An 11,354-nucleotide genomic window follows, 5' to 3' on the forward strand; every position below is an offset into this window, starting at 1 on the left:
ATGTCCATCCTTTGTAAAGGAGGCCTACATTTTGCTTTAATATGTACATTTGCTCAAATCTAACTTTGAATGCATGGTCTTTATAGTTGTGTACGGTTACATTATTGTAGATATTACATTTGATTGCACTTTAATTTCAGAATATATTAAATATATGACGTATTCATATTAATGCAGTAAAAATAATCCATAATATTAGGGGACGGAATGATGTCAACTGGACGTCTTGCTTTTTGGTTGGAAACCAAGCCCAGTCTGGAAGATATAACTGGGGCCCTAGCCTATTTTCCCTCAGACTGAAGAAGCTGAGGATGAGTAGCAAAAGCAAAGAAGAAAGAAGTCCAGTTGACATCATTCAACCCTCGGATAACCAAACCTGGATGACTGAGAACCTTCAGCGAAATAAATAATATTGTTGGTTTGATGAGAAGTGGATGAGAGGATTTAAACAAACAAATAGTTTTGGTGGCACAAAACATTACATTTCTAGAGTGTTCCAGATAGGTACAATACCCACCGTGGTAGCGACATCGTGTGGTCTACAAACGTGAAAATGACATTTGGACGGACATTGCGTAATAAAAACCATGGGGTGAAAAGCGGAAATTACTGTGACACATAAAACCGACCGGGAGAATATTGTATAGAATGCAATGGATTCAGTTAAAACAACTGTGAACAATGAATGAATGTGTAACCACACATGCACACACATTTTCGCTTTAGTGCTATTGTCTTATACATATATTACTCACTATGCCAATACGCAAGTATCTGTCCTAAAATATTTGGTTAGACGAATTTCTAAAAATTATCATATTGTTGTCTTATTGACACATTTGTATATGCCTAATATTTTTTAAATCCACGAAACAGTTCTTAATTTGCATTTACATACAGGAATTTCCACAAACATCTTAGCACTCAGCGTTATGCCAAAAGCTTCAAATCAGCCATCAAACAATTCATTTATTTGCTGATAACTCAATCAAACAAACAAACAAACAAACAAAACAAACACTGTAACACTGAGAATTTGTGTTGTTCTGCAAAACGTCGCCCAAATAAGACTGCAAGCAAATCCAATTTGATGTATCTGCTCTTTGAACGCACAAAGACGGAAGTACGCAAACGTGAGCCATCTCTCTTCCTTAGAATAATCTCTGGACCTTTAATTTTCCTGCATTAATCTAACAACGCCTGGCTTGTGCTATGACTGAGTTTTTAGTTTTTCTTTTTTTCCACTAGGCTTTAACACTCTGAATGCTTGATAGATCTTGCTTTAGTTTGGCGTGTTATATCAGTACAAAGTGCCGCTTCGTCTTTCTTCGGCATCTTCGTCGGTTGTTGGTAAACGTACGGTTATCAAACTTCGCTAGCATGTGCTACTTTAAGCCGATGAAGTAACCCAGCTAAAGTAGCAGTAACTCTTCAATATATCGTTTGCTTTCCTGTGGATTGTGTTTTATGAACGGTTTTGTTGATTGCTATCTGAGTGCCGTTCAGTTTTAGAAAGCTAACGCTGTTTCCCGAGGTAATTTAACGGTGCTGGTTTGTTAGCAAAAGGCTAAGGGTTACCTCAGCATTCCTGGTTGAGTTCGCCCTGATTCGCGTCAGGCAGCCAGCTTGCATCACCGGCTGCCAAAATGATGGACTTTGATAATATATTGAACATCGCCTCGCAAAACCAGGGCCTCGGCACTGTACAGGTAGGTGGAAGACCGACACATGCACTCATGTTAGTCAGGCCAAACAGCAAAATGGGGATTTATGGAGAACCATGTCATCACACAAGTGCCAGCTCATCTGCCGGTGAAGCTCTGATAAGGTAGCTAGCTGCACGCTAACGTTAGGCTTTAAGGATTACAACGACTGTCTGTCACGCTTTTAGGTTGGGTATCACTGAACATGTCTCAAATTATATTCGTTCCCCCCATAACTAAGATATACAATTGTGTAACTGCTCCATATTCGAACTGTGTTCTCTCTTTGAGCAGAAGAGATATAGTTTACAAGCTGGACCACCCAAAAAGGACCCAAAATCCAAAGGGGTAAATCCTGCTGCTGTGCAGGCCCTTCTAAAGAAGCAGTACATTGAGACCAAAAGTAAAGGTAACCATCATTAGTTTGACTTAAAATAGATAACATGATTTTGATGGCCATTTACACACTGTACATAAATTATGTTTCATTAATGATTAATTAATGACATGCATTTACTCATTTTTAGAATTGCAAATGAAGAAACAGAAGGATGAACTATTAGCCAAGAGGGTAGAATTGAAGTCAGACCGTAAAGCACGAGCCATGGCTTCCAGAACTAAGGACAATTTCAGAGGCTACAATGGCATCCCGGTGGTAGAGGGCCCTAAGAAAAGGAAGTCAGATCTAGATATGGAGAAAGATCCATCAATGGATATGCAGACATTTAGTAACTCAATGGACCCAGAGGATGATGAGGATAATTATGAGTACCAGCAGACAGATTCAGAGCCAGAACAGGAGGCAGAACAGCTAAGACCAGGAAACAGTAGTAGTAGTAGTAGTAGTAGTAGTAGTACTAACAAATTTTCCTCTAAAAGCACCTGTGGCCAACAAAAATCCATTCCCCCACCCATGAACTTTGCAGATTTACTCAGATTGGCAGAGAAGAAGCAGTTTGAGCCAGTAGAACTTAAACCAAAGGTAGCGAAAAAGGAAGAAAGACTCCGCACAGCTGACGAGATACGAGAACTGGAGATGGAGCGCAAGGCTAAGAGACAGGACAAAGACCGAGACTCAAAGGCGGAGAGAGGAAGAGATGGCAAGTCTCAGTGTAGCTCTAGTTCAGTGAGAAAAAACACTTTAGAAAAGGAGCAGAAGAACTCTAAACCACAAAAAAATTCTTTAGAAAAAACAAGTGGGCCAGGGAAGAAGTTGCATTCAGCACTTGCGAATGATAAAGAACACCTTTCTTCTAAGCACTCTGTTAGTCACAGAGAGAGAGAGAGACCCAAGATGCCTCAAAATGATAGAGACAGATGCAGGACAAGCTTGTCTAGTTCATCTGGTGCCATAAACAGTAAAGTTCCTTTGAAAGCTACATCTGTTCAGGTTTCAGCCAAACAAGTGGGCCCCAAGCCCTCATCTAGCCACAAATCTAGCACCTCAAGTGACCTTAGCTTCAAAAAAGAAAGCTCATCATTACTTCAAGGAAGAGCTTCAGGTATTCCTGGGAGCAGGCCTCCTGGAAATGCTGTAACAGGTCAGAGATCTCAACATGGGAGTTCCCAGCAGACGCGACCTGTGCAGGGTAGCTCCTTGAAGCAAGGGTCTGCAGTTGGAGGCCACAAGCCTGGAAGGGGAGAACCACCAAGATCTGGAATGAATTCTGCAGTTAAATCAAGTGGTAATTCAGTGATCAGACCTTCACTGGGTGGCCCTCCTAAGGCAGGAAGCCAATCTCAGGCAAAGCCTGGAGGTACACTCCAGGCAAAGACAGGTGGTGTCCCTCAAGCCAGGCCTGGTGGGAGTTACCTACAAAGTCAACCTGGAGGTAGTGGATCTCGAACTCCAGGGATTGCACCTGGTCGGCCTGGTAATGGAGGACCAGTACCCGGGCGACCGACTGGCAGTTTTGGATCAGGACCTGGAAGACCTAAGTGCACTGTGGTGTCTGAGACTATCTCCTCCAAGAATGTTGGAGGACCCAGACCAGGAATCCCTCCTCAGCCAGGAATACCACAGAGACCTGGGATGCCACCAAGACTAGGAATGCCACCCAGGCCTATGATGAACAGGCCACCAGGTAATAACAACAATGAAGATAATAGTCGGATGTTAGCACAAGTACTGACTTTGTTCATTTTGGAGCTTGAGTAGACATTGGTGTAGTTGTAACCTTCAGGTACATGTTGCAGTATGGTATTACAATGTTCAGACAGGTGGAGCAAGTAACAATACTAAAACATACATTAACAGTTTTTTAGTGACATCACCTACTAAAAAACTATAAACCACATAGTAGGGAGCCACAAATGGGATAAATAACACGGCTGGTAGTTTGAAAAATTGTTTACCAAATGTGTTCAAATCAAAGAATGTTGGGCAATAGCTTGGAAAGTGGCTTTTTATTATTTTTGTAATTGTAAGGTGCTTTTGACTAGTGTATTTGAGTCCTGATGCTATCACGTAAAGTTTCACTCACTGAATGCCCTACATACTTCCATAAAGGTGTGTGTACGTGTACCTCCTGTCTGCATGTCAGCATCCTTGGCCAAGACACTTAACCCTATGTTGCTCCCAATGGTCAAGTCAGTGCTTTGTGTGCAGATAAAGTAGAAAAGTGCTATGTAAGTGCAGACATGCATTCAGTGTGAGTTTTAAGTTGAAACAATTAATTGTATAATATAAATATGACCTATAAATCAAGCAGCTGCTGACATTTTTTAAATATTAAAGTGTTCATTTTCCAGACTGAATGAAGTATGTCAGTAGAACTCAGCAGCTTTTTGTCATCAACCATTCTAACACTGGTACAATTGCCTTTACCCATTCATTGTTAGAGCACTAACTTGCTTTTTTTGACATATCATAACTTATCCACAAGCAAGTACTAATCTTCTCTTCGTCCATTATCCTGCATATTGCCAGCATGTGAATTTCTGTAATTATCATCCAGGTACAATGTTACCACCTATCACATCTGCCTATAAGAGGAAATTTGAAGAAGAGGAAGAGGAATATGACTCTGAAATGGATGATTTTATTGATGATGGAGGTGAAGGGCAAGAGGAAATTTCCAGGCATATTAAAGAAATCTTCGGCTATGATCGAAAAAAGTAAGTGGTGTCTCTTATTTAATTATAAAACATAAAACAAACAAACAAAAACAATAAAAATAAATATATATATTTATATGAAAAAAATGTTTTGCCTTCTATGTAGATACAAGGATGAGAGTGATTATGCACTTAAATTCATGGAGAGCAGTTGGAGAGATCTGCAGAAAGAAGAGTCCAGGAGGTAAAATGTCTTTAATTCTGCATACAGTGTGTTGTAAATTTATCCTGAAACGTCTTTATTGCCTTTATGTAAACTTTTGTTCCTGCATTCTTGTGCTTTGTTACTTTAGCTTGAGACTAGCTGTTCAAGAAGATCTTGAGGAGGAGAGAAAGGAGGAGCTACGAAGAAAAAATGCCATGAGGAAAACAAAATAACTGAAGCCCTTTCTGCCACTGAGATGAATAAAAATCCCTGTGTTTTGTGAATCTTGGGTTTGTCATCTTAACACATGCCAAGCCAGTGACTGTGTCCATCATGGCTTCTGTCGCTTGCTTTCTACTTTTCTCCTGGTTTGAACAAAGACTGACTCACACGGTCTCAAGAAGAAAGCCAAAACCACCTGTAAATTGGCAGACAAAATATGCACAAATCATCAAGGCATTATTAGGCATTGGAATATAATATCAACACTCTCATGTTTTTTTTTTGTATATTATTTATTCAGACTGTCAGCAGTTCAATTTGTAATAGGGACTGAGCTGCAAAGAGAACTAGAAATATGGAATAATGAGGGTTTTTTTTAGACTAACAATGACATGTAATGTCATGTGTTAACAACATGCTATTTGTAATCAGATGTTGCATATTTTTCCATACAAACTTTGATTGTAAAATCAGTTGAATATGCAAAAACATTACCACTTGATATGCTTTGTCTTTAAAAGATTTTGACAGACATTTTTGCATAAAGGCTGTTATATTTTGAATTTTTCGCAGAAGTAAAGATATAGATGGGTATACATGTATATATATTATTTCTTTGACATATATTATGTAAAATATATATTATTTTATTGAGTTCTTAATGTAATAATTCTGTTGAGAGAAGGAATGAGTTGGGCTTATTATTAGCGCACATTTTAGCCCTTGAGACTTGCCGTACCCGTCAAGCCGCTTAGCCACTCCTAGAAGTTTGCGGAAGTTTGTTTTTACTGCTGAAATTGAAGACATACACTTACTGGGTAATATCAGAAGGCAAAGTGTTGTTTTTCCTTGTACTTCGATAGATGGACCTCAGTTCAGAGAAAATACATCGCATCCTCACCAAGGTCAGTTATTTATGAAAGGATCAGCTTTTACACTTAAATGAAAACTTTTTGGATACCACTGCCGGTTAGCATAATAGGCTAGTAAATGTTAGCTGTTGTCAGCTTTTAGTAACCTGCTGGACCTGCTTTTTTACTTAACATGTCCCGGAGAAATGAGGATAACACGGAAATATGATACAACTAAAGACAAAGACAGCAAGGAGCTGCTAGTTGGCGTTTTTCCTCTAGTGATGTTTAGCCACGGTGAAAGGGGAGAATAATCTACTTAATTGGACTTATTCGCTACCTTCGTTTTATTAAAATATTACCAAGACTATTGAACTAAACAATTGTCCAGAAAATATCTGAGATCCAACCCCATAAATGACAAGATGACTTTGAAACGCAAGAAGCTTGACAGGAGAGACATTTTCTAACGTGACAATAATGCGAAAAAACAGCGGTAAAACAAAATTGGGCGAGTGTCTCCTGACTTGAATCTAATAGATCATCTTATTAACGCCTATTGTCAAGTGTAGCACATCTCTGGAGGAGGTTTCAATCTTTAAATGATGGACATACTAAATATAAATAAAATCTCAGTAAGAAAAGGTGTACTGATATTTGCTGCAGTTTTAAATACTGACTTTTGATTAGTGTATTTAGTAAATTATTTTTTTTTTATTCATCTTTGCTTTTCACAGCAAACAAAATTACACCAACAAATAATAATTGAAATAACATTTTAGTGGTATTGACCAGGGTATACTCAGTTATGTTGTATACTGTGCATTTAGATTAATTAATCTTAGCAACAACAGATAAGTCAGACTTTCACCCCCCATCTGATATTAGTACAAATACCGTGATGTTGCTGTTGAGGAGCTGCAGAAGGTCCATCGAGTCTATCCTGAGATTAAACCAACTACAGGCACATACAGTAAGTCTTTTTTTGAGACACACAATCCATCCTCTGCAGATATCACCACTTGTGTACCGTTTGCATATTTATATTTTGCTAAGAGCTTCCTGTTCCTTCTCTGTTTTCAGCATTCAGTGACAGCACCCAGAAAGATCTGCTGAAATTAATTGGTAACATTCCAGTCAAATATGAAGGTATGGGTGGCCTCTGTCACTAGAGCTCTGTAAAGTCTCCGTTTGAAGTCCTATTATGTACTGATATTAGCGTCTCTATTCTGTCCTAAGGCCGCTCCTATAACTTCCCCATTCAGTTCTGGCTGATGGACTCATTTCCTTTCACTCCTCCAATATGCCTTCTAAGACCAACCCCTAACATGGTCATCAGAGAGGGCAAGCATGTTGATGCCCGAGGACGCATCCATCTGCCGGGGCTGCATAACTGGAATTACGTAGGTTATATATTTGTTTTTACAAATGTTTAATTTTACAGACACAGTTGTGCGGTTTTCTCATCGGTTTTTCCTGCTATGTTAGCCCAAATCATCTGTGACAGGTCTTCTGACTGAGATGACTGCCAAGTTTGAAGATGATCCTCCACTGTCAACAAAGACCACACCAGACATCAAAGATCCCCATGAGCTTCTGGCATTTGTCTCTAATCTCCAGATCAGTGATGGTGCTTAGCTTTAAATGCATCTTTGGCATTGCTTTACAGTAAACAAATTAGGTTTTGAAATTGTTAGCCCAATTTGTGTCCATTCCAGGTGGAATTGGAAATCAGGATCAACCGATCAACAAAGTCTCAGTTATTGGAGGAGGAGATATAGGAATGGCTTCAGTGATGAGCATTTTGGCTAAGGTTTGAGACATTTGTGGTATTGTTTTTGTGGTATACATTTTTTATATTGAAATTAACTTTTACTGTATATTGTAATGACAGTTCTTTTTCTTCAATTTTTCATTCAGTGCACAGTGGATAAATTGGTTTTCGTTGATGTTTCTGAAAGTTCCACTAAGGGTGGCACTACTGATCTTGAGATTTTCAGTCTGCCAAAGGTTGAGGTATCCAGAGGTAAGCCAGTCTTTGCACTGTTGCACAGCGATATTCAATTGCCTGTTAGCTGAGTTATCACTAATGTCATACTCGTTCGAAGTCAGAATGGTATTACGGAGCCTGTCCTGTCCCTGGAGTTTGCAAAGTTGAAATGGCAACTACCAACTCAGCCATTTCAGAACAGACAAACTTTATCGTCATTGAGCACATGTACATATTGCACATATATGTTACAGTGATATTTTTTCTCTGCATTTAACCCATCCCACTGGGGGAAGCAGTGGGCAGACACAGAGTGGTTCCCAGGGAGCTAGCGTGACTCTCAGTGTCTTGCTCAGAGTCACGCCTGGTGGGTAGGCTGGGATTTGATTCTGCGACTTCTGTATCCCATCCTGCTGCTCTACCCATTGAGCATTGAGGCATAATTCCCTGTGAATTCTGCATTAACATCATAAAAACATGCTTCTCTTTTTTTTTTTTAAGAAAAGCTGTTGCAAAATAAGGCTTTGTAGGATGCAATGATCACAAAAACATCCACGAAATCTGGGAGGGACTGGTTTTACTCCACCAGAACTTAATCAAGAGTTAATTGCTGATGTCTCTCTCTCTCTCTTTTTTTTTTTTTTTATAGATATGTCCGCCACAGCAGGGTCCAGAGTTATTGTGGTAACTGCAAATGCATGGAGCAGTGAGCAATCATATGTAAGCGTGGTTCAGACGAACGTGGACTTGTACAGAGGCATCATCTCAAACTTGACACTTCTCAGCCCTAATGCTGTGATGCTCATTGCTTCACAACCAGGTGACCGTGGCAAATACACTACCTTTTAAGGAATAGACAACTCTGCTCATTACCCCTTTATATCCTCAGCTCTGTTTCCTTTCTTGTCCAATCCCAGTGGATATCATGACCCATGTCGCCTGGAGGCAGAGTGGCCTACCTCCGACACGGGTAATCGGAGCAGGATGTAACCTTGACTCAGAGCGCCTTAGTCACGTTTTGGATATTAATCTGAACACCCATAAGCCAGCTTGGGTCATAGGAGAACTTTCAGACAACAAAGGTGCGTTTATTCACTATTTAGCTCCTGTTATTTTGTTTTAAACTCTATTTGCATAGCCAGAAATAGCGCACTACTTCGTTAATGTTTGTTCTTTCCATTCTCCAGACTTGGACACACATGACTGACCTTGTAATGTTTTGTCTTACAGTTGCTGTGATGAGTAACACTGGGGTAAGCTCCAGTGGGCAGTTAGAGATCGGCCAAGGATCCAGTTCTACCAAACCATTGTTGGACAGGTACTGGCATGATTACCTTTAAGCCTGAGTTATGACTTTAGACTTTTTAGATGTAAAAACACTTCAGATTATCTCTCTTTGTTCTTGGGACTGAGGTTACATTTTTTTTGTACATGTAGAGCATTTGAGATCATGAAGAATCAAGGCCAGCGGTCCTGGTCTGTGGCTTTGTCCATCGCTGACATTACAAACAGTATCCTGACAGATAAAAAGAAAACCCACTCTGTCTCCACACTGGCTCAGGTAGTATTAACAACGTTTATCGTAACAAAACAAGCCTTTTAGTCTATGTCAACTTTCACTGAGTTGAAGTTTTTGTTCTTCCCTGTTTTTCTATTATCTGTAGGGTTGGGGGGGTATAGGTGCAGAGGTGTTCCTCAGCCTGCCGTGCATCATGGGATCAAATGGTTCCACACGCCTGGCTGGAGTGTCACTGGAACAGGAGGATGACTCCAAACTTAGGAACAGCGTTACCTCGCTCTCTAAACTCATGAGTCAGCTCAGGATATGAAGGACATGACTATGCTCCCAGTTTGTGGTTTAAATGACCAGTCTGAGAAGCCGATGCTTACCGGCAGTAATGTTATTTAGTTAACACGCTCTCAGCAGATTAACAGTTCCCATGCTGAAGCTAAATGCAATTTTAGTTAATTACAACTAACTACTTACCATTTGAAGTCATGGACAAACTTGCTATCTTCAATATGTATAATCTAATAATTATATTATTTCTCAAATGTCCTTGAATATTGCACATAAAAGTCTGGACTGCATGTTTGTGTTTATGAAAGATAATTAATTCTAAATCAGTCTCTTTAATACATTTACAGTTTATGACATGGATAACTTTATATATTTTTTTGAAATCTGGACACAGTGTTTTTTTATGCAAAACCATGTATGCAATACTGATGTTTGTAGTTCTGAAGTATATTTTTGAAACTGAAATCTAACTTGGCCTACAGCAATTTTGCCAAAGATGTATGTGATAATGTAGTTACTTTCTTCTAACCCACTCTGTTCTTAATTTCTTTGGGGAAAATGTGGGTTTTAGCAGATCTAGACCATGTTTATAATGTGCAGTATAGGTTGCTGGTATGGCAACAAGAGTGCCTCATTAATGAAGTACAGCATTTATATTTTAATTGGCTTATTTACTGTATGGGGGAATGTCCAACTTTACTGACACTACAGAAAGCTTTAAATATTTAAATTCCTGTGCACTTATTTTTGTTTACTTTTTGTAAAGACAGAGTTTGGACTACTGGAACCTAAAATATGTACAGTAACACTACATGTTTATGTGGGTGTGCAATAAATGTCTGAAACCAGATGTGAATAGTCTGTGGGAAAGAAAAAACAACAATTATGGTTTGTCTCTTTATAAAACTCTTAAGTAGCTGTATAAATATACATAAGCTTTGGTCTGAGACTCAGCTTAAACCAGATCCATAAAAGGAGCACTGATGTACAATTGCTGGTCAGGTCACATGACGTTAGATACTCCAGCCAGCCAAACATACTTTTGTGCAGGCCAAGATCTTGGGTATTATTCACATTAGCCAGACCAAAGTTCATAAACAACCCACTGAACAACTGCTAATATCTCTCGCAATAAAAAGGTTTTTTGAGGAGTAACCTGGAATTCCAGAGAAAATACAGAGAATTGCAAAACCTATTGGTAATAACGGTCAGTGCAAAAAACAAAAGAAAAAACAACAACATTTGGACACAATACATATTGTAATATACAGTATAACTGAATCTAACATTAACATATTTTACTATTATATCATTTTACAATATATTATGGCTCAACTTCCTTTTCTCAAGAACTTGACAACAGAATTCCTGCAATGGCTTTAAAATCAAGCTATGGATAATACATTTATAAATTAAGCTTCCCCTGGTCCATAACAGGGAAGAACAGTGTGATTATGAGTCTGCTCCTTTTTTTGTCAACACTAGCTTATAGTGTGTGCATTTATAAACAAGTATTATAGGTTGC

At 39.1% G+C, this 11,354-nt stretch overlaps 2 protein-coding genes across 2 annotated transcripts; both read left to right on the plus strand.

Moving 5' to 3' along the window:
* Positions 1-1,139: 1,139 nt before the first annotated feature.
* Positions 1,140-5,787, plus strand: spty2d1 (SPT2 chromatin protein domain containing 1). The gene is made up of 6 exons (XM_067500749.1): positions 1,140-1,709; positions 1,998-2,112; positions 2,231-3,787; positions 4,661-4,820; positions 4,927-5,004; positions 5,114-5,787. Exons 1-6 carry the CDS (start codon positions 1,647-1,649, stop codon positions 5,196-5,198), a joined length of 2,058 nt encoding a protein of 685 aa, XP_067356850.1. The 5' UTR covers positions 1,140-1,646; the 3' UTR covers positions 5,199-5,787.
* A 124-nt stretch (positions 5,788-5,911) lies between these two features.
* uevld (UEV and lactate/malate dehyrogenase domains) lies at positions 5,912-10,679 on the plus strand. Its single transcript, XM_067500750.1, has 12 exons — positions 5,912-6,092; positions 6,927-7,011; positions 7,122-7,187; positions 7,278-7,441; positions 7,527-7,668; positions 7,757-7,851; positions 7,959-8,064; positions 8,678-8,848; positions 8,946-9,110; positions 9,259-9,346; positions 9,466-9,589; positions 9,693-10,679. The coding sequence occupies exons 1-12, from the start codon at positions 6,051-6,053 to the stop codon at positions 9,855-9,857; spliced, it is 1,413 nt and encodes a 470-aa protein (XP_067356851.1). The 5' UTR covers positions 5,912-6,050; the 3' UTR covers positions 9,858-10,679.
* Positions 10,680-11,354: the final 675 nt, after the last annotated feature.

This window comes from Channa argus, chromosome 4 (assembly GCF_033026475.1).
Source record: "Channa argus isolate prfri chromosome 4, Channa argus male v1.0, whole genome shotgun sequence".
NCBI classification, from domain to species: Eukaryota; Metazoa; Chordata; class Actinopteri; order Anabantiformes; family Channidae; genus Channa; species Channa argus.

What these genes read in the sequence shown, in the direction of transcription:
- spty2d1 (XM_067500749.1), top strand. Translation starts at nt 1,647, where the DNA reads ATGATGGACTTTGATAATATATTGAACATCGCCTCGCAAAACCAGGGC. An exon ending in CATTGAGACCAAAAGTAAAG is followed by an intron (nt 2,113 to 2,230) that starts GTAACCATCATT and finishes ACTCATTTTTAG; the next exon opens with AATTGCAAATGAAGAAACAG. An exon ending in TATGATGAACAGGCCACCAG is followed by an intron (nt 3,788 to 4,660) that starts GTAATAACAACA and finishes ATTATCATCCAG; the next exon opens with GTACAATGTTACCACCTATC.
- uevld (XM_067500750.1), top strand. Translation starts at nt 6,051, where the DNA reads ATGGACCTCAGTTCAGAGAAAATACATCGCATCCTCACCAAG. An exon ending in TACATCGCATCCTCACCAAG is followed by an intron (nt 6,093 to 6,926) that starts GTCAGTTATTTA and finishes ATCTGATATTAG; the next exon opens with TACAAATACCGTGATGTTGC. An exon ending in GGCTGCATAACTGGAATTAC is followed by an intron (nt 7,442 to 7,526) that starts GTAGGTTATATA and finishes CTGCTATGTTAG; the next exon opens with CCCAAATCATCTGTGACAGG.